A 24085-nucleotide genomic window follows, 5' to 3' on the forward strand; every position below is an offset into this window, starting at 1 on the left:
ACTTTCTCTGTTTTTTTTTTTTTTTTTCCATCTATAGAAAAGCACTGGATAAGTCGTGCTTTTGTTTTGGGGCGGCTGTGGTATGATTAATTGGCGAGGAAGCGAGGTTTTGACAGGATTCTTTTCCGCGGTGTACCACTTAAACTCCCATCTAAATTTTAATCCTGTTATAAACAGTGGTGTTAATTGAAATAGCAGGGGAGATGGTAAAAAAACATTACTATAGTTGAGCAAAAGTGTTTTGATAGTTTGACTGCATACATTTAAGGAATATAATTTTCGGGTCAACTTTGACAGCACCTATTTATTTTGTAAGAGTAAAAACTTTTTTCTGTCACCTCAATTAACCTTTTCCTTATGGAAACTAAAAATGAAACTATTACTTGAATGCGTAACAAAAGGCCTAGTTGCCGTTTCATATTGGGGTTATCATAATTAGGTACTTACACATGAAGTTTTTCTTGGTACTGGTGCGTTATATGGTCACTTTTATATATTGTACAAGGAAACGAGTTACGAAAAACCCGCCAAACTGGTTAATTGTAAGAGATCGCTATACAGAAATGCAATGCAAAGAGTGGTTTTCATTGCGTTTACGATCTTTAAACTGTTGTTTTTTGGGGTTTAGGGTGGGGGGAGGTACCTAGGCTAGGTTAGGCTACGTATTTAATATATGATATGCTTTACCCCCACCCCCCTAATGTGCAAATATATAGCCAAAATTTGTTTCTAAACTATTATATATTCATTTTATTTCATTTCATTAGCATTAACCAAACTTGACTTTTAGAAGTGTCCATATAATGCACCAGTACCGTTTTTTGGGATTTGAAAGTGAAAAATGTGGTACTGTTGTATCAGCTGGAACCCATGCAAGAAGTGGAGTATGGTTAATGCTAATGAAATAAAACAAAATAGGATGAAAATACATGTTTAGAAACAAATTTCGGCTATATATTTGTACAATAGGGTGTGTGTGTGTGGGGGGGGGGGGGGGTAAAGCATAGCATATATTAAATGAGTGACCTAGCCTAGGTACCTCCCCCCCCAAATCACGGTTTGCAATCCAATTTTCTATTGAAAGAAACCCGTTTGATTAGTTTCTTAAGCATCTTCCCTGTTTAACATATCGCGTGGGTTCCAGCTAATACAATAGTACCAAAAATGTATATATATATATATATATATATATATATATATATATATATATATATATATATATATATATATATATATATATATATATATATATATATATATATATATATATATATATATATATATATATATATATATATATATATATATATATATATATATATATATACGGTAGCAAGACCGTATCCAGGGGGTATATACGGTGTTTCCCCCTCAAAAATATTTTTCCGAATTGTAAAAACGTAACTAAAATGCATGTAATCAAATATTTGATGCCTTTTTTAAAGTTGTTTTTTTGTAAACCCTTCTCACCCCTGACCAAAAAACTTGGATGTACCCTTGCATCGAAAACATCCAAAACTAAAGGGAATTCCTACAAATCTCGAGATTTCGGTGATGTTTGGGTTAGTATACCTCCTCGCGTCCGAATATTGAGCCTAAATGATAAATCATCGTGGATTCTGGCATTCTGTTCTTCCCTTTACAGTATATTCTGCAATGCTTAATAACCTCACGTTAGACCCTACGTGACCGCAAGACGGAGCAAAACGCGAAAGCTTTGGAAGAAGGAAGCTGAACATAACTTCAAGTTTATTCTTATATTAACGTAACAAAATGGATATGCTTAATGAAAAAATACTGTAGTTTGTGAAAGCTGGAAAGTGATTTTATTTATTTATTTCGATTTTAAAGTTTATTTCATCAAGTTAAAACTCTATCCATTGCTGGTCTTTTGCTATCAGACATTCTTGAGTTGAGCGTTTTCTCCTGAACCTACAGTGCCAAAAGATTGCTTGATTCTCAGAATCTGTTTAACACCTTGTTCAGAATACTTTCAAACACTCTTCCTGTGCAGGACAAAAGACTGGCGGGCTAAATTGACCCTAATCAGTTTCTGTTTAGAGTTTGGGACAACGCAGGCAACTTTCCTTGTGTTAAGGACCAAGCCAGTGGTTAAGTACTTTTCGAAAAATAGAGCTAAAGGGTCATGAACTTTAAGAGCGTGCCTTTTGCAGACTAAATTTGGAAATTGAATGTTGGCCAGAGGCTTTTTTTTATCTAGGATAGCCGGAGCCTTAAGTACTTTTCTTCTTGTTATATAATGATACATACTACTACTAACAACTCACCGCGGCATCAAGCCACCTGAGGCCGACACAGGTACGCGCGCTCCTCCTCCATCCCAATCTGTTCAAGGCCTCCCTCTTAATGGTAAATGAAATATTTTTTTGCATTTGTAAAAAAGTACAAAAACATTATGCTGCTGAGTTTTGGTTTGTTTTCGATATTTCAGGTAAAAAAAAGCGTTTCTTTGACAGCCAAAATTTTATTAAAAGTAAATAAAAGCATTCCATTCATGCACTGGTTAGATTACTGTTTATATCCCTCTCGAGGTAGGAATTAAAGGAGTATTTCTTTTTACTAACGTAGCTTCGAAAATATTCGCTTTCAATCACTATATTGTTTATTACTCATTGCAGCAACAAGCCTCTTGGAGTCAGCGCAGCTGGGAAAGCTCTTCTCCTTTGAAGCTCTTTTACTTTACATTTTTCTTTCTGGTATCTTCCCATCCCACGGATTTGGCATGAGTTTAATTGCAAAAAGAAAATAAAATCATATTTTTAACAAACCAATAGGCCTATGTTTCGTCCGTAACAGGTCACCTAACCCCTTTCAATCTTTTATTGAAGCCCTAGACAGTGGTGTTGAATCACATTAATCCTACAGCTTATAATTTAACATACAATCATTCCAATGAGCTTCTAAAACTACCCTTAGATAAATTCTCTAGAAAATATCAAGTACATCCTTCTCAATGTTTCGGGGCGCCCACTTTTTAGTTCTGAAATATATCTTTCTATTCTTCCAACTTGCTTCAACTGGGAAAAAACTGCAGGCTCCTTGGCAATTATATTTTTTGAATCTAATCCGTTATGCTCTCATTTTATTAATATTAATTAATAAAACTTTTTCCACAAAATAACTTTTTCAAATAAAAAAGTAAAGAACTCAATTAAACCAAAAATGAAAAAAAAGGTCAAATAAATCAAATGAATTTTCTGAAAAAAGGTGCATTGTCAGTTTAATATGCATATGCTGATATTTATTCCTTAAAATCTTAATTAATTTTTAATGTCTTAAAGTTATAAAAATGAAAACATTTAAAAGAGTTTTTTTCAGTAAAGTACAAATTATATTCTGGCTTCTAGAAAGTATAGGGGGTTTGAACCCTACCCATCTTAATTTCTGATCCTTTTGAGTTTGACTCTGTTATTTATTTTAATTTCTGTTTGTTTTGGGTTTCATTTATTTATTGATGCTGATTTGTGTTGTATGCTTGGCAGATTATTTAATGGAGTGGACTATTTAATGGAGTTCTTTTATTTTTTTTTAGAAAAACTTATTTTTATGGAAAAAGGTTTTTTAATTAATTTATGCTCGTTTTATATTAACATAGTCTTTTTCAGGGAATAATACTGAGCCTCTTCTAAAGTTAAACAACCATCCCTTCCATAAGAACCTTAAATACCCCCTGGGTATACATTTACAACCCTTGCCCCAATCTCTGGGGTTTGTTTCAACCCCAAAAGCCTTGTTATACGATATTTATACTATTTTGAACAGAATGGCTATCTCAGAATTTCTATTGTATGCAATTCGGGACAATACAACGTATGCGCGTGTGTGTGGCGGATGGGGGCGTAGCTGTCCTACGATCACTTTGACTTAAAAATAGCACTAAAGCGTCTGATTACCAATCCAATGAGCCCCCTTCGAAGTTTATATGACCATGCTTTCTATAAAAAAACCTTATATAACCACGGGGCATAACTTAAAGCCCTTGCCCTGATGACTGGGGGATTTTTTATGCTCAAAGACATAATTTCCAGACCTTTCAAATATTTTGAACAAAATGGGTATCAGAAAGTTATGATTGGAAGTGTTTGGGAAAATGATATGAGTGGGGAGGGGCATTTTCCCTCTGATCACTTTCGACTAATAAATTAGACACGTAGTCCTCTCAATTTCCAATCGAATGAGCCCATTTTGAAGCTTCTACGACAAAACTTTCTATAAAAACCTTATATGTCCCCAGGGCATAACTTACGACCCTTGTCCTGAGGGCTATGGAGGGAGGGTCGTCATCCTAAAAGACATAATTCCCATACCTTTCAACTACGTTGAACAAAAAGGTCATATCAAAATGTTGATCGGAAATGATTGGGGAAATGACGGGCGATGGGGGTGATTCTCCCTCCGATTACTTTTGACTATTAAAAAGGACAATAGCCCTCTCAATGTCCAATCGAATGAGCCCTTTTGAAGTTTTTTACGACTACGCTTTCTATAAAAAACCTTATATGCACCCAGGGCATAACTTACAACCTTTATCTTGGGGGCTGTGGTAGGTTTATTATTCTTAAAGACATAATTTCCGGAACTTTCAACTACGTTGAACAAAATGGCTATCTCAAAATTTTGATTGGAGGTGTTTGAGGAAATGGTGGGCGTGGAAGGGGTGTTAGTTGCCTTCCAATCACTTTCGGCTATTAGAAAGGGTACTATCCCTCTCAGTTCTCAATTGAATGAGCCCTTTTTGAAGTTTCTACGACAACGCTTTCTATAAAAACCTTATATGCCCCCAGGGCATAACTTACAACCTTTGTCCTGGGGGATTTGGGGGGTTTGTTATTCTTAAAGACATAATTTCCGGACCTTGCAACTATGTTGAACAAAATGGCTATCTCGTGGCAGGGGTGTTAGTTGCCTTCCAATCACTTTCGGCTAATAGAAAGAGCACTAGCCCTTCCTATTTCCAATCGAATGAGCCCTTTTCGAAGTTTCTACGACAACTCCTTCGATACGAAGTGCACTGGTCTAAAAGATACAAACCAAAAAATAAAATAAAAATGAATAGATAATACATTTTGCCAACAACGTTCTTTACTTAGGCAGCGCTATTGCGCTGCCAATAATTTGTACCGAGGACACTCAAATAATTTACATAATCTTAGTGGAGGAGACTTTCACCTCCCTATTAATTCCATGTCCCTTTAAATGGGGATAAAGCATAAACCTGTTTAACTCCTGATTCCAAACCAAACCAACTTTTGACCGTGCTTCCCACCGTAAATGTGGTTGTACTAATCATATACATAACACTGGTCACTTTAACGTATTTGTATTCTCAGCAAGATAAAACCCTCATAAAACTTCTCTGTCGGCCGAATCAAATGTCGGATCATGATATTTAAAACTGGGAACCTAAGGACTCTGATGATTTACACACTTTTCTATTATTAGTCTAAGCGAGAAACTTTTGTCATTGCACTCTCTTCCTTTCTTAAACTGCTTTGTTCGTATCATCAAACTTTTTTTACAGTATATTTCTGATAAGTTTCATCATTCTAAACAATTCGATTATTCTTTCACGATTACCGCCTTCGCTATAAAGGGGTTAATTAAAGTTTTTTGTATATTACGATTTATTTCTTCTTTGGGAAATACCTTATTCGTAAATTTTTATCATTAAGTACCCCAGAATCCGTCAGCACCATTTTTTTAGAGGTCTGTTTCCATACTATCTTTATCAACAGCCTTATTATTTTGCATCCTCTATTATTTCATAGAGCTTTTCCGATATTCTCAAAAATGTTCAAAATTCTCAAAATGTTCAGCCGAATAAGACCTACCGGTCGGAATTCACATTACGACGTCGCTTGTTCATTTTTTCCTTGACACTATGCATCGTCTTCTGCGATAACTAAGCATTAGTTACTTATAAGTGCCGACAGGACCTGTCAATAATCGTCTGCCAACATAATGTTATAATTGATAGATTGAAAGATTTAGTGTTAAAAATGTTCTAGTTTTCAAACCAGAAATCTTTGACCTATGTGAACCTTTAGAACCCTATCAACCTCTAATATGTTTCAAGGAAGTCCAGATAGTATATCTCTGGGTTCTAAATTATGTAAGTGATGCAGTATAAAGAAAACTCTTTGTTTATTTTGCCGTATTAATTCTAATCCTTACTCAATCAAACCAGTATAAATAATTCGGTTTTTACTGTTAAAAAAATAAAAAATCACAAATATTTAAATATATTTTTGAGTCGGTTCAGTTTTGAAAATTAATGTGAATTGTATATAAATATGTTTCTTCCTTACTTATTAGGAATGTATAAAGGAACACGAGAAAGACATGGAAGTTTCTTTTGCTGTGGCCCAGTCTCGGGACAAAGCTTGCGGCGTATGTATGGAAACAGTTTGGGAAAAAGTGCCGGCGAGTAAACAGCGTTTTGGACTTCTACCGAATTGCACTCATATCTTCTGTCTCGACTGCATTAGATCTTGGAGACAAACTAAGAACTTTGAAAACAAAATCATAAGGTAACAAAATTTCAATCTTCCATATTTTTTAACTTCCTGTCTAGTGAAGATTGTTGCAACTCGTACTGACTTGCAACCACTGTATAGAGATAATTAGCAGTAAGTTCACCGCAGATGATTTCTGGCTTTTCATTCTCGGTGCGAACAAACAGCTCCTCCCATATACTCTTTCATTAGCGCGTACAAACAGCTCCCCTCATTTGATCTGCCATCAGCGGTCCAATTACCCTGGAACACGTATTTTGACAGAAAATTTCTCAAAATGCCTTTGAAGCCAACTCGAGACTTCGAAACCTACTTGTAATTTCTAAAAACATCTAATAATAACATTGCACTACTAATTACCGGTTTTCATATATGTAGGCTATTTGAATAAATTAATTTAAAATTTGTTTCTTTAAAATTTAGTGTTCCAACGTTGTAGCCAAGTTTCACATTCAAGAGAAATCTGACTTGTCTACCCGTGAAAAGACCTAATGTCGCTTATTTTTTTTATGTTCTCCGGGGCACTCGTACCTCGGTCCAGGTTTTTATAATGGGTGAGATAGGAGACGATCATACTGTATAATATTTATATACTCTGCTTGCAACCTTATGTCTGTTGGGATAGTCTTGAAGATTATAAAGCTGTCTTAGCCAAGTGTTGTCGTCACGCTAGACTTGAAATCCTTTGCCCGTGAGTACAGGGACTCGAGTACTCGTGTCGCTTGTTAGGCGTTTTGGAACGAGGGTCAGGGGTGTGGCTTTGTAAGTTCAGCCAGAGTCGAGCCGCCTTTAAATTTATACCTGGAAAAATCTGGGGAAGGTAAACAGGTACTTGTCTATTATATAAAACATACTCGAGAAGTAAATTTTGGTAAACTCTAATGAAATAAAACAAAATATGATGAAAATACAATGCTTTAGTAACAAAATTATGAAAACTAACACAAAGAATTATGGAAGGGGGCACCCAGAGCGCGTAAACTAAAATAACCTAACCTAACCAAAATACCAACTAAATATTTAATTAAAAAAAGCTATTATGTGGTTTCTCAACGAGCCGAAGGTTACTGTCTGGAATAGACAACGTGAAAAACCGAGTATTTGCAATACAAGTTCTCGAGTGTGTTTCATATTTTTTGGAAAAGTAGCGGTAAACAGGGAGGGTATGCGAAAGCACAGGATGCCTGGCCCCCCAACCCTTTATTGCACTTCTCGGCTAATGGGCCGTGAAACAGAGATCAGCACCGCGAGTAGGGTCTTTGAAGTTTAATGTGCTTAGAGGGCCTTATAGGGAGGGGGTGGTAGTACCACTGGCTCGTTTCAGGGCCCAATTTGAAATGCAACCAGCATCTTCTTGTTATAAGTTGCTCAATTTTTGTTTTTCAAAGAACTTAGTGAGGTTGTTCTGGCCAAACTGATATATTTAGTTTTTAGATCTATTGAGCATTCCTTAATCAAAATATTCCTTAATCAAATTTTGTTTGGCATGGGGGGCTGCTTTTTGGGGAGAGGGGGAGATTAAAAAAAAAAACACTTAAAAAGTTTGTTCATATGCATTTTTGTTACGTTTTTACGAGTCGGACAAAAATTTCGGGGGGGGGGTGTTCAAACCTGGTACCCCCCCCCCCCCTGGATATGACCTTGTAAAAATGACTCAGAAATCCTTGAGCAATTATTTCCTAATTAGCTAACTTCAAATCTGTCAGCTATTCAGTCCCTTTTCTTCTTCATCTTTTAGCAACATCCATCTTTCCTATAATTTTCAGAAGTTATACTTACGAACATGATGTATTAGTTCCTCGAATTTGATAAATCGGTTAAGTAGTCCATATAGGTGTAAATTATTCTTGTTTTTTTGTCGGCTTGCAAAATTGTATCTCCTGACTTAGGTACGACGGACATAGTAATTTAATGTTTAAAAATGGTGATACATATTTATCAATAAAGATGATGTCTTCCTGTGAATAATATTTGATTCTGTTGTTGATATTGGTTATCTCTGAAAAAAAGGAGAAGATATGCTTATACGCTGAGCTGCAGAGCGTAAAAATTTAATTTAATATTGTAGACTGACAAGAACAAGGTCGTCTTAAAGTTGTAGTTGAATCTGGCTTAGCGCATGTACATCCTGATGCATTAAAGAAGCTGCAAACTGTGTCAAAGGTGTCCATGACTTCGCAACCTCCTATTTCAAGTAATTACTGAAATGGAATAAAAAGAGGGTTTGCTCAGACTTTATTTCTTCTCACCCCTTTTCAATCTTGAAAAATTGTTTGCTCTCAGACTATTATTATGTCTTGCCCCATCCTTATAAGCTTAATATGCCATTTTTGGCTCATTTATTGAATAAACAAATAAAGAACAAAAAAAAAAATGTATTTGAACAATTTTGCTCGGGACTCAGAAAATTAATATTCCTTTTATCCCACCCAATGGAGGGGATGTGTACTTCTGTAACCCTGCCTCCTTGTCGTTTTTTCAGAGGTGACCTGCAGTATGGTCCTTTTGGGTCCAGTACAGTCAGGTTTTCAAAAAGCCCACAAATGCTTTGTCTTCAAAAAGCAATGTAGTGAACCCGTTTGTTTAGTCTTGACTTTGGATACGGTTGTTTTTGTGTTTATTTTTAAAGGTGACCTGAAGTAAGGTCCTGATCGTGTTTTCTAATAAGAAACATCCCCCTACTTATACAACATTTCCCCCTACTTATAGAAAGTCTGTTAATAAAATACTGACCTAGCTTAACCTTATCTAAATTTCAATAGCATACTCACATAAGACATACATTTATATGATGTCAAACCCAAATTGGAGATACTTGCAAACTTGACAAGCCAACAGGGTTGCCACCGACGTTACGTTCGTACCATTTTTGGCACGTTTTACGTTACGATCCTAAAAACGTTACATTTTTGTTATGTTTTTGAATTTATGTTACAATTATATTACGCTTTAGAATATTGAGACAGTTTCACATTTTTTGAGTAATCTATTTTTCCCCCGTGAGTAGAATGTATCTATGGAATTCTAGTACTTTACGTTCCTTGGCACCTTTCCAGATTATGTACCAATGGATTTCCATACTTAATTTTCCTTCTTGTGCTATTTGCTTATTTTGAGTTCCTTGACAGCTTTCCAAAACATGTATCTATGGATTTGCACACTTTATGTTCCTTCCTGTGCTATTTGCTTACTTTACGTTCCTTGGCACCTTTCCAGAGCATGTACCAATGGATTTGCTCGGTTTATGTTCCCTCCCATGCTATTCCAGGAGCTTATGTTCCTTCCTATGATATTCTAGCCGACTATGTTCCTTCCTGTGCTATTTGCTTGGTTTACGTTCCTTGGCACCTTTCCAGAGCATGTACTTATGGATTTGCTTGGTTTATGTTTCTTCCTGTGCTGTTTGCTTGCCTTATGTTCCTTGGTACCTTTCCAGAGCATGTACTTATGGATTTGCTTGGTTTATGTTCCTTCCTATGCTATTCTAGGAGTTTATGTTCCTTCCTATGCTATTCTAGGAGTTTATGTTCTCTCCCATGCTATTCTAGGAGCTTATGTTCCTTCTTATGCTATTTTAAGAGCATCTGTTCACTCCCATGCTATTCTAGGGGTTTATGTTCCCTCCCATGCCATTATAAGGGCTTTTGCTCACCCACACGCTATTCTTATGCCTTATGTTCATTCCCATGTTATTCTACGGGACCTGTACATGTGATCAAACACGTTTTGCTTGCCTTTCCTTGGTACCTTTCCAAACAAGCGGGGATTCCCAACGGAAGTGTGTTTCAACTCCGAGTTTTACAATCAGACTGTTTTTTTAATCGACATCTGTTTTTTAGGGGGCCAATCAGAGACAACGGAGGTCTTTACTCCTCTCTCTCTCTCTCAATTTGTTGTTGTTGTTGGTACTTCAGTTTCATTGTGGTTGTGAGAGTGTCAACACATAAAAAAATGTTCCATACATGTCCACTATGCATGTACACACTGGGCAGCTGGTCATCATGTGAGAATTGCACAATGATTGATGAGTGTGATGAAAAGTGTAGATTATGCAACCCGTGTAAATTGCATAAAGGATATGCTGTACAAATTAAAGGTTGTAATTCCTGTCATGAAGAGGTGTGTGACTCTCATCCTAGGGGTCACCTATGCTCCGATTACCACTATGATAAATGTAATCAATGGGAGAATACATATTCCGGTATGATTGGAAAGAATCCTAAGCGTGATTTTAGTTTATTGCTAAGAGAATGGTATCGTCGTGGTTTTAGATTGTTCTGGGAGGAGGAACAGGGTCAGCGATTCAAATGCTGGAACAACAAGAAAACATGGTTTCTACGTCATCGTCGTGAAGACAATGACTACCATGACTATAAACCCACGGATTTTTATTTGGCTGTGACGGAATGTTAGTCAACACTTGAGGACACTGTTCGTGACATTACTTCACATCGGCAAATTGAAACATGTGAATTCTATAGAAGGAATGAGAATAGTATCATTGACTATACAAAGAGATATGACAAGAGTGAAGTTACACTCTACTGTAGAAAATGTGTCCCTGACATTGCACTACATCAGGATGAGTACACTTTGAATTGGGATAATTCACCTGCACTAGTTGTATTCAACAAATACCTAGTAGGATATGAGATCTAAATAGTGGAAAAGTCGCTATGATCGTGTACATAAATTTTTCAGTTATTAATAAACAATATCACATAAATTTTTAGACCATTTTATTCGTAGGGCACTCAAATCAATATTAAACACGCTTGTAAGTATATTTTCCACTAGAAAGTCGTTCAATCGAGGTAAGTCAACGTAGATGTCGAGAAACTGCTCGTAGGTATAGCCAAGACATCTGAACATGAAAAAGAGTAGTGCATGAAAGCCACATGTCTTAGTCGTTAAATCCTCTACTCTTCGTTGATTTTGAATAATAGTTTTCCCACTGCTTTCAATAAAGTTGCTGATGTATGGAGTGTAGAATTTATATGATAAGCCAAGAAGATCAAAAAATTCAATATTTTTCGCTGTTTGAAAGATGCATAGCCAATGGCCTGTCTTCAAAGTCGATGGACTGCTATTAACAATGATTAGGGTATTGTTAACACTTGAAATTTTTTCAACGAAGTCCGATGGTATGCAATAGGACTGGTACTTGGAAATGTATGGATCCAAACTAAATTCCACGCTTATTTGGTTTGTGTTCATGGCGCTGGGTATAGTAAAACACTGCGCTCAGCTGTGATTTCCCAATAGGTTTCAAATTGACTCAGTGATATTAGCGTGATACTCTCAGTCAGAGCATTGGCAAATGTACACTCTAAACGTACATTCCCTGTTCGTACTATGCTCATATCCTGAGTCCCCGACAAGTCCAAAACAATTACCCCATGATTTTTGAAAACATTGAATCGGTTATTCCATTTTCAAATAGTTGAGAGTCATGATCTAGGGATTGCATGGTCAACTCGTACAGTGTTCTATAGGATTTTTTGTCAAATGATAGAGTGTACAGTGGAATACCATTCTCTTTGCACACAGGGCTAGATAGACTGAAAAAATTAAAATCATGGGGCGATTCAGTCCAGGATCCAACGGCACTGCCACTCTTCACAAGGCCAAAGCCAATTTTGATGGGATTTCTCCATTGATAAATGATGAATCGCTATAGCTACGAGAGCCGGTGGCAATGTGACGTTGATTGGTGATCGTATGGGGGAAAAGAAGTTTAATGTTGTTGCCACTGGCTCTTAGCTTTTCCACTGCCAATGCAACTGAGCTCATAACTTGTTGTTTTCGGACGTGGACAATTGCCGATTTGATAATGACATTTGCATCGGGTGCTGCAGGAAGTGTTTTTCTCAAAAAGAAATTCGATGGGGCCAGTTGCAATTTTATGTCAATCTTGACATTGGGGGGTAACTATTGAGATATATTGAATATCTCATGATTTAATTTTCCAACCAGATGATACTCCTGGCTCACTGCAGTAGTCAACTCACCATCAGTATCAACACCTGATTGATATTCATAGCCCAGTGATTGTCCTCTCAATTCCTTGTACGCCTTTGGTGTCATCATCATAAATTGTATGTAGCTTGCATAGTTTGATAAATTATTGCTAGTGTTCACCAATGTTCCATTAATAAATACATTAATTTGTTTGAATAGGTTGTGTAGAATACAGTTCTCGTAGGAGAGACCTTCGGCAACCGTTGGAGTTGTATTATCTGACTTTTTCTTAACCGTAACATTTAAATCAATAAATGTTGATGACAAATCAATGAAATAGTCTTCATTGGAAAATATTTGAAAGTGTCTATTTTCTGAGATGGTTTTTTGGGGATGAACTTGTTCATAATAGCCATACTTGACACTGAAATCAATATTTTCAGCATTGAATATATTTAATGAGGAACCAATCGATGGAAATGCTTCCTTATAGGGGAGATGAGTCACCTTGAGAAAACAAATGCTTCTTTGTTCTAACAATCTTTTTCTTTTTCTTCTGCTTATTGGTCTTTCTTGTTCTATTTCTCAAAGTCCTTGTTGATGTCCTTCACTTCCCGCCTGGCTGCACACTGATGAGTGAATGACGCGCACGCATCCTTTTAAATCCCTCCCCATTTTATCAATATTTTAATTGCTCACCAACGGCTCTTGCTGAAGATCTAATATTTTCTTTAACACTCTCCTTGAAATTCTTGCCCGACCCCCAGTCCTGTGGTGTGGAGGCAGCAAAATTCGATGCAGCAGGTACAAGATATTTTCTGGCAAGGGGTAGTGCAGAACGAAATAGCCTAGCAAACCGGCTACCAAGACCGTAGCCAGACATTGTAGTACGTCCCTTGTAGTAGTCCAATCCATTGCATCTTTGACGTGGACTCAGAGCATCAATATAACAATCAATATCGGGACAGACAAATAGAATATTTTCTATTGTTCATTTTAGGTGATGGTGCTGTCGGTGACAATGGGTCGAAAATGACATGTAATCACTGCTAAGCCTTTTGTTATTGCTAGAGGATCACCCAATTCACTTCTTACCGTTTACTGCCAGAATTCCAAATATGAAGTATTGACAGAAACATATTGAAGACGCTTCATATTATAGTGATGAACATGCTCATTGGTAGTTTTTCGGTCAAGAACATCCAAAAGGGGGGTATTTTAATTACCAATTCTCGATGTTTCCACAAGAAATGCATAAAGAAATATACAAGAGTTCAAGGCAAAACCAGGCGGATAATCAAAAAAAATAACTTGATCCATTCCGTAAACGGTGCCAGTATTTTTCCCATTGATCATATTCTGTTTAAAGCCAAGAATGTCTCTCAGATTATCATTGAGAATAATTATTTCGGTGTCAACAGGTGAGGTAATGTAAATCTTATATTGTTCCAATGAATACTTAAAATGGAATGTACCATTTCTACGATATGAGATTTTTCTATTGATTGCACGACACAAATCTCTTATATCATCATATTCAATATATTTCAATTTGACATAGTGATATCCGCTAGATTTAAGTGCTTCAACCCATTGGTACTCGGAAAAGAGCGACAAATCGAATGCTATGACCTTTTTATCATAGACACGACCCTTTCTCGGAATGTCATAGGTATTTTGCAGAATACAATCGACAAGAGCCACTTCATATGTGCCGTCAAATTTAATAGTGGTGGAGAGTTTCGTCCAAAAATCACTTGTCTTATTCAAGTCGTTGTAGAGAGGATCGGAGACGTTGGACATACAAGTTACATAGAAATCATTGGGCATTGTCAATATCTTCAACACTGATGCAAGAATCAAAATCAGAGTTGTATCCTAGCCCCCGAAAAAGTAACTGTTTCTTACCCCTGTGAGTACAACTCTTTAATATCTTTTCAATTTGATAGATTTCACTATTATTTTTAACTTTTTGTATTTCATAGTTATAAAAGCCGCACATAATCTCTTAATCTTTTGTGTAGCATAGACAATAAGTTATGGGTTTAGTGTCTAGGAATTTTTGACACTTTAAAAAGTTCTGTGGACCACAAGTAATTCCCCTTTTCAAAAACATTAGTTGTTCTATTAATTCGAACAGTATCACCAACATGGGATTTTTTCTTCTTGACAATCGTTTCATTGGAATATTGTTTAAGAAAAGTGTCAATTGTATCATGATCAGAATCATGAACTTCCGTTGGGGTTGAGTTGTACAATGATCGATGAGGTCGTTGATTATAAATCAACATGATTTTATCTAAATCATAAATAAAAGCAGATGTATTTTGCAATGTACAATATCTTGAAATTAAAAGTCAAATAGTTCTTATCAATCGTTCGGCCAATGTAGCCTTTATAGGGCTATGACTGTGATAGAGCAGTGTATTATATTTCGCTAGTACTTTTGCAATATGGGAATTAACGAATTCACTACCACGATCCATTTGAATTTTTTTATAAGAATCCTGTTCGAGAATACTTTCAATGGCCTTAGCAACTTCAACACCTTTTTTTGACCGTAATCGAACGGCATATCCTTAGTGACTAAAAAGATTGAATGCAAGTACAATATACTTGTATGATGTACTGTGAAATCTTTGAATCTCGTATAGAGTTATGAGATATGCTTGCATTATATACAATGAGTAAAAGGCTTTAGTTTTTCGATAATGATTAGCATGAAGTCTATGATTTTTATGCAGAGTATAACTTGATTCATTTTGTAGATAGTCTTGTACACTTTTAGTGGGAACACCAGTGGCCTTGGAAAGAGTGGTTGGTGAACTTAAACTTCGCACCTCGCCAATATATTCAAAAGCAACTTTCAAAACTTCATCCATTTTGAGTGTAAACGCGTAGTGTAACGTCCGCTATTCTTTTGTACTCTGGTCTTTGGCGGTCGTGTTGATGATAGTGACCGGATACGTATTTACTTCTTTCTAACTATCAGTGGAATGCTACTGCTCCTTACTGTCAATTTTCCAATAGTTGTGCTAGTATTTTCTAAAATTGACTTAAAATCTTCTTCCTCTTCTTCACGTTTTAATTGTGTTGTTGGTGCATGTTCATTTATTTTTTTTAAGAATTTGCCTATTGCTAATAAGGCTTTTGGGAAAGTTTAATGTATTTAGAAAGTTGTATAGATGAGCGTCAAATGATAATAGTCCTTTACGATTTGTAACCATATCATAGATTAAATCAAGTAGATTATAGCTCTTGCCTTGAATTATAATCTCTTTCCCATTACTATCAACTTGAATATGATCTTGACCACTCTCCATGAGATAAGCTATGAGTCGTTTACTTTGTTCAAGATATTATTGGGGCCATAGATTTCCAAATTTAGATAAAAATTAATACAAATACTCCTTCTTTAATTAAGTTCCAGCAGCAGCAGCAGCAGACTCCTGAGGAGATGATTCTTTTTTGTGATCAATACCACTGGCCTTCACACGATAGAGCTTATGTTTGTCCACTCGACGAAGTGCATCTTGAAGTATAAGCAGTTTTTTATCATCCTCAATATTCTCATTGTCAATTAATTTACTCAGATTGTCCTCAAAGTGTTCCACGGGTGAGAGAGCGAGTTCTATTGGAGTCAATTTATAAGGTTTTGCCATTCTCTCTAGAGAAAACTGTTTACAAGTCCTGCAATTATTGGCAGTAAAAGTGTGAAAAAGCTACCGCCTGCCTGAAGAAGACGTTTCTTTTTAAAATTCTTTACATTCTTTCTACAAATCAAAGCACGCGCTACGGAGCGATGTTACTTTGCCTGTTGCTTAGCTACGTCCGACTGTAGGAAGTAGCCACCGGTTAAATTGAAACAATGCATGGGTTTTAGATAACGGAAACCATTGTCGTCGCCTAGTTGGATCGTGGTTATCCCAAGCGAAGGTTTCGAAGTGTTTAGAACTGAAAATGAATGTCTATTTTCATGTAGTTTCTTCAGTGTCATGATAGCGACTAATAGGTCTTTTTACTGTTCACGGGGAAATATACTGTAATTTCATTGTCAAAAATATCTGGGACTACACGCAAAACCTTGGGTGTATTTTGATTAAGATCTAATAGGATGTAGCCTTAGGGTTTATTAGTTGCCTGATTGTACGCTGAGAGCAGAAATTTGGGGGCGCCTGGATAGATTTGTTTATTGGGAGTTTTTAGCGAGCTAGAATCACGAACAACTCTGTAGATGATATAGTAGGTACAGTTCAATGCAAGTGTTTGCATACATTTGCTCTGATGAAAGAGATTGTGTAGAACCAGAGTAATTGAAATCTGTTCATGATGAGAGCGAACAGTGAACAATTGCAGCATTTCCTGGGACCATCGTTCAATATATTCAGCCAGATCATCAATGATTAACCAAGAGTTTGCTTCGAAACTACTGAAAACATCAAATCTCAGTATGAATTATATCTGCACCAATTCCGCCCGGCTAATTGCTTTTATTTTATTATGGGAATCCTGCCAAATACTATAGCACTAGTAGATTATTGTGGCTTTTCCACAAACATTTTATCACAATTTTTAATTATTTTAGTTAAGAGTGTTGTTTTGCCCGACATTGAGGGCCCACACAGAAATGATCTGAATGGTGTTTTAAATTGATACATGTTCCCTTCAACAGTTCACCTAGACAACTAACTGTAGACCGTAGCTGTCTATTGACTAAATAATTTCCCTACAAGTCGGTTCAAGAATAATGAGAACAAAATCAATAAAGAATCATATTTCTTGTATTATAAACAGCACTTTACAGAAAACAAAGAAAAATACACTTTTTTAATTTTTAATAAAAAATGCACTAGAAAAAGCACTTTAATGAATATACTTTATTTATAAATACATCATTTAATGAAAAATACACTGAATAATATCACTTTTTTTCAATGCAACATGTATATTTACAAAAAAACATCTGCTCGAAGTAAAAAAAGATACCTTTGGTAGTGGCTTTGCGCCCCCCGCTGGCGGCAGCCCCCGGGCCTCGAGCCCCCCCCCCCCCCAAAAAAAAGGCCGCGAGCCGCCCCCCCCCCCCAAGGTTTTGGGAAAAATTTATTGGACTTTACTCAAACCGAGACTTTCCTTATGGCTTAAACATTCGGCTCGGTTGGAAGTTAAATAGTGCCCCAGGGGGAGGGTAGTCACACTGTCTTGACAAATATAAACCTTGTTGGAAATGGTACTCATGGCAATTTCTTCTACATTTACAGTAAAGTTCCTGTAGTTGAGTGAACGAATTGCCAGCAATTTGGCTCGTGGAATTGTATTTTGAATAATACAGTTCCTATAGATGTCCATGTCGAAATTCTTATCCACATAGCGCGTGGGTACTCCTTTGCAACGTTTTTTGATTTCCTCGTCTTGTGTCTGTATAAAGTACACCTTCGGACTTACAAACGTACCACGGGAAATCATGTCGCTTCCCGTTTCTGATTTAAAAAATAAAAGCTGATATGGCGCCCGACGTTTCACTAGCTCCGGGTAAAGCCCACTCCAATTGGTGTAGTCCATCCGTGAGCTGATAATTTCACCGTAGTCCAAATCATCAATTAGGTTTGGGGTTTTTACTTTTAGCAGTAGAGAATCTGTGTCCCCGTAGCAGACCTCTACTTGCCCCTTCTCCGGCCACTGTACCCTAGCCACATTGTAGTAGAATTCGAACATGAGATTTTTAGACATCTCGAAGATCGTACTGCCTGCAGCAAGATTTTTATTCAGGACAATGCTTCTTTTTTTCTTATTCAATAGTACAATGTCAGGGCCGTTGATCGTAAAGGAAGATTAACTTGAGTCGGCAATACTTAAAGCGCATCGCTCGGGATCGGTCACGACGTCACAAGTATTCTTTTTGTGAACACACTCGCACATTTTACCAAAAGTCAAATGCAAATTAAGCTTATAAATTTCTTTTTCGGCTTTCGTTTGTGCTTCAGAGCGTTTCTTGACAAAAGTGTCAACAAACGTTTTCAGATAGGGTTTTTGACTAAACTGGAGAGCTCTATGAACCTTTGTGACGTTGAAACCGTTGTTACACATCCATTTTAAAGTCACAGGATGTACAACAATATTTTTTTTTTGGCAGAAGGTCAGCAATAAGGTTTTGTTTTATAGGCGACCAATGCAATCCGTCCACCTCAACTAAAAACCTATTGCGAGGGCTTAAAGAGTCCTTAGTCACAGTTCTATTGATTCGTGGGAAAACAAAATCCTTTACTGAATCGTGGAGCTCAACTGGTATCTCCCAATCAGTATCAAAAAACCACCCAACTAGCCCATTCTCCTCAGAACTGAAAATTTGGTAAACCTAGGGAGATGATGGGGCATTGAACCATTCCTAGTTCTCGCAGGGCCGTTCATAACGGTATTTGTTTAAGAGGTAGATGTAAATCATGTCAATTAAAACTGCATACGATTTTGTCCCCGTCTTCTCTCCAGTTGGATCAGTTTCCAGGATACGATCCCAATGAAAAAACTTACCCACCCCTCATTGACCTCTTAATGAAAAAGTGCTGATTGATGTCAGTGATTAGCCCAATTTTTCTCCGCTAATTTTTAGGATGAGGTCCGCCACCAGATGAGGGGAGGAAAAATAATATCTTAAATCAAGATTAAATTTCCCAAAGATTTTGTACGCATTTTGACACATAATGTCTAACAAAGTTAACTTATCAGACGACAAACACAGGTTGCCCTTATCAAATCCATTTTTACGCCCTCCCGCTACCAACACTTTCTTGGAGAAACTGTATTCGCCGGGGGTGAGTCTACGTTCATGTCAGCTTTTATAAAACAAATTGATTGGGGGAACTGCTTCTTCGGTAAATATCGACATGGAACAGTAATAATCAAAAGGATATATGCCCTTGACCGTCAACAAATCATAAAAATCATTTAGAAATTGTTGCTTGAGAAGAGGGAAAGCGTTGCAGCCGTCATCGTTTTTATGCGCTTGAATTAATTCGCTCAATGATTTAGGTAAAAAACTGTAGGAATCTAAAAAGCGAATTTTATTCGTGTACTCAACGTCGTCTTCAATAAATTTCCAAATAAATTCCAAAACAAGCAACTTTTCCGACGATTTAGGAATGATTTTGTAGGAAAAGCTGTCTATCACCCATGTATCATCCACTATTCCCGTTCTTTGAAGATGTGCCATTGCTGGTAGCACATACTTCAGATCATAGTTAGAATTATGTATAAAAACCGGAAGAAAGAGTTGCTGTTTAATTTTTAAATTACTTGAATTGTGAGCCCATCCCCGAAAGTTACTTTTTCCCGTTGAATTGGGGTCAATAAGATGATTGTGATCCTGGACAGCGTCTTTTGGGGCAAGAACACTCCTACAAACCCAACAAATTGTCCCCTTTTCTAGTGCCAGTTGCTCCTTATCTGATAATGTCATTGGGTATTTGGTGTGACACAATCGTGAAATTGCACCGTTTGCTGTTTTTATTAAAGACACCAATAACTTTTTCATGCTACCCTCCTCATCCATAGCAAAAAAAAACTCCCAGCTGCATTTTATTATTGGAATCGCGACGGGCATGCACATAGGAACACGCAACTAGTTTGTGTTCCTCGACTATATTTGGCCTTGATGGGTCCGATACCTCCACCAGTCTTGATTCACAATCCAAACATACTTTATCAACTTGTAGCAGGAAATTTTGGAAGTTTTTAAATTGTAAAGTATTTTTGCCTCCTGCCTGTATTTCTTTTCTTCGATTGCCATGAATTTTACAATATCTCATGTGATCGAGAATGTTCGTTCAGATCTAAATGAGGAAAGGCACATGGGGCAATAGTGACATTCTCCTTTGTTCTTCCTTTGGGATAAGAGTCGACTTATTGCCGTAACGGGGAAAAAAAATGACCATAGGAATTTACATCTTTGGGAGGCTCATAAATAACCCAAACCCAATTTTTAACATTATCTACCGACGGTGTCCTAACTGAATATAAAACCTCTTTTTTATTTGGTTTCTTTCCACCATTTCAAAATTCCGTGTCATACTGGAAAAAACGACCCATATCACAAGATCTCCATTCATTTTATCAAACATGGTTTTTTATTTTAAAGAGACCGGATACTTCCCCTCTAAACATTCAAAATTTACTTTAGGAAAATTTTCTCCACCGTTTCGTGCAAGTCCGTCGAGAATTTTCATTGATGAATCATCTTTTAATGTTTTATGGGCTGCTACTAAAAATGCATATTTAAAGTATTGCAGTCCCGTGTCAAATTTGAAACCCTGAACCCCTTTGGTAGCTGACAAATCTGGGTGGCATTTTATTTTTCTACCCGCCCCTCTTAAAATAAAGTTTTTTTTTTAAATCTACTGAGATTCAGATCCATGTGTTCAATGTATAAAATGGTTGACCCACTTCCCCTCTCGTTAAACGTGTCTAAAATTGAAATTAATTTGTTTACCCGGTTGAAAAGTTACCGTCAAATTCATTTAGACCAGGTTAAGAAGTTTGGTTGCCAGTTTAAAAACTAAAATAAAAAGTATCCCCAGATGTCCCCTTTTGTAAATAAACTTTTTGATTTACCGATGGCTTAATCCCTCCCTGACCCCCCATTCCTGAATCTGAATCTCAATAAGTGCTCGAATTTGGTCGATGTAGGTATGAAGAACATTTACAGGGTCTGTTAAAATAACACTCCCGTCAGCCACGTTTTCATCGGGGGGATTAAAATCTACCCTATGTGTTTGTAAGTGACCTAGAGCAGATTCCAACAAATAAAATTCACCTAGTTCCGGGGATGTGACACTATTTTCTTGTTCTGCATCTATATGCAGAGGACTCAATTCACTAATTATAAAGTAATCGTCAAAAAAGTCGCCGGGAACATTAGGTCCAACAATTTGTAGAAGTCTATTCATTCTTAAGTTGTAAAATGAAAATACAGGGAGATATTAAATAACATATCTTCAATAACATCATCTAGCAAGAGGGGCAACTTGCCTATGATATTCCGAAGTCCTGGGCCTGGGCAAGCAGTTGTTTCGTAGCTTCCCCCTGAAACTAGAAAATGAATGGATTGAGTTTTTTTCTTTGAGGAAAGTTTTATCACAATTACAGCACACTATTTTTTTTCTTAGTCGGATTTATCTTACAATTTATTTTTATTCTTTGAGGAAAGTTTTATCACAATTATAGCACACTATTTCTTTTTTCTTATTCGGATTTATCAAACAATTTTTTTTCTTTGAGGAAAGTTTTATCACAATTAAAGCACACTATTTTTTTTCTTAGTCGGATTTGTATTTATCAAACAATTTTTTTTTAATTGGATTCGTATTTATCAAACAAATGCATAATAAATTACAAATTTTTTGCTTTATTTACAAAACAAATGCATAATAAATTACAAATTTTGTTAATAACACACACGCACACACACACACGCACACGCACACAAACACACGTACACGCACACACACATGCGCACACACACACACACACACGAATGCGCACACACGCACACACACACACGTATGCGCACACACGTTCACACACACGTTCGCACACACGCACACGTTCGCACACACACACATGCGCAAACACACATACACACACACGTATGCGCACACACGTGCACACACATACATGCGCAGACACTCACACACACACACACACATATGCGCGCACACGTTCACACACACACATGCGCACACACGCGCACACACATCGCAACGTTTGACAAATAAAAATCAAATATGGTAAAAAAATCAACTCAATAATTGTCTTAATAGCTCATTCAAAAAAATTGACTCTTTTTTTTCCTACAAATCTAGTCATCCATAAAAAATAGCGATCAGATTCCTTTTCCTACAAATCTACTCGTTTAATGTTTTTTTTTAATTGGATTCGTAATTATCAAACAAATGCATAATAAGTTACAAATTTTTGCTTATAGCATTATTTACAAAACAAGTACATAATAAATTACGAATTTTGTTAATAGCACACGCACACACACGCACACGCGCACACACACACATGCGCACACGCACACACACACACACACGTATGCGCACACTCACACACACACACGTATGCGCACACACGTTCACACACACGTGCACACGCACACACACATCGCAACGTTTGACTAATAGCAATAAAATATGGTAAAAAAAAAATCAACTCAATGATTGTCTTAATAGCTTAGTAAAAAAAAATTGACTCTTTTTTTCTTACAAATCTAGTCATCCATAAAAAATTGTGATCAGATTCCTTTCCCTACAAATCTACTCGTTTAAAAATCTACTATTTGTAATAGCAATAACGTCAAGTACATTAGGTAAAAATACAAACATTTCCAAATTTAGACTGTACTTGTGGGTTGGATGGGGCGGTGATGTCCGTTTCTTGCATAGATGAGCCAGCAGGGTTTACCATCCTGTGAGCAGCCGCTCATTCCCTTTTCGGTTTTTGGCCAGACTGTATTCGCGTGGCTCCCGATGGGCCAGTTATCTCCACTTGTTGCATTGGAGTAATACCATTAGCCTTAGCTTTCTTATCAGGGGGAGAGTAATTGCATGAATCCACCTCTTCCTTAAAAAAAAAGAAAATTTAGTATGGAAAAAAAAACCCCCTTTTTTACAGAAGAAAAAATTAGTCTGCAAAAAGAATCCCCCCTCTCCCTCCCCCTTACTTTCCATGCGACGAAATAGTTTGTTTTTTCACCTCGCAAGGAAAGTGTTAGAATTGATACATTGCTCCCCTCCCCCGCCTTGTATTTTTATAAAACCCTCTTAATCTCGGAATACAATTGAAAATAGAATATCTCTCGTCTAATTAGGCCAGAATACAATTTCTCTCTTTGTCAAGGAAAAGCCTTGCTGCTATCCTTAAACATGTGCTATTAATCTGTGATAACACGAGCTTGCGAAGTTTGGTTCCAAAAAGGACCCTTTCTGTAATTATAAACACATGTGGTTTTAGACCGGAAAAAAAGATTTTTGATAATGGGAAAAAAGGACATTTTGAACGAAATAACTAAAACTAATGAAATAAACTCGTAAACATCGGAGGGGAGGGGAGATGTTATTTACATAATAGAAAAAATAGCGTACTTTAAGGTTTTCTAGCGACTATACTCATCATATTGTAGAGTTTGTATTGTTAAATTTGAATTTACTAGTAGGGTGGTAAAATGATTTTATTTGGAAATAAATTAAGAAATTTAGTAGGCTGTACTCACATTATAAATTGATATATCCATTGCTTCAAAGTTAATAATATTTAATGTATTATCGATAGTATGTTAAATCATAATGAGAATTTAATTGTAAGGTATGAACATTTTATACAAAATCTCAAGGACGAATAAAAAATCAGTCCTTTTATTTATAACCAATCACCGGTCGAGTTATCGTATATGGAGCAAGCTCCAATGTCTCTGATTGGCCCTCTAAAAAACGGATGTTGGCTCAAAAAACAGTCTGGTTGAAAAACTTGGAGTTGAAACTCACTTGTGTGGGGAATCCCCGCTCATACTGCTCACTTTTTTGCAATGTTTAGGAACC

The 24085-nt window shown here is 36.6% G+C and overlaps 1 protein-coding gene across 1 annotated transcript in view; it reads left to right on the forward strand.

The window, feature by feature from the left end:
* Positions 1-24085, forward strand: part of LOC148939462 (putative E3 ubiquitin-protein ligase makorin-1) — a 281152-nt gene that overhangs the window by 201037 nt on the left and 56030 nt on the right. The window contains exon 6 of the mRNA XM_089106885.1: positions 6337-6551. Coding sequence (XP_088963011.1) covers positions 6337-6551 — 215 coding nt within the window. The remainder of the gene's footprint in view (positions 1-6336; positions 6552-24085) is intronic.

Source organism: Artemia sp. Qi Xiang Cuo, chromosome 21, assembly GCF_049724085.1.
Source record: "Artemia sp. Qi Xiang Cuo chromosome 21, ASM4972408v1, whole genome shotgun sequence".
Classification (NCBI taxonomy): domain Eukaryota; kingdom Metazoa; phylum Arthropoda; class Branchiopoda; order Anostraca; family Artemiidae; genus Artemia; species Artemia sp. Qi Xiang Cuo.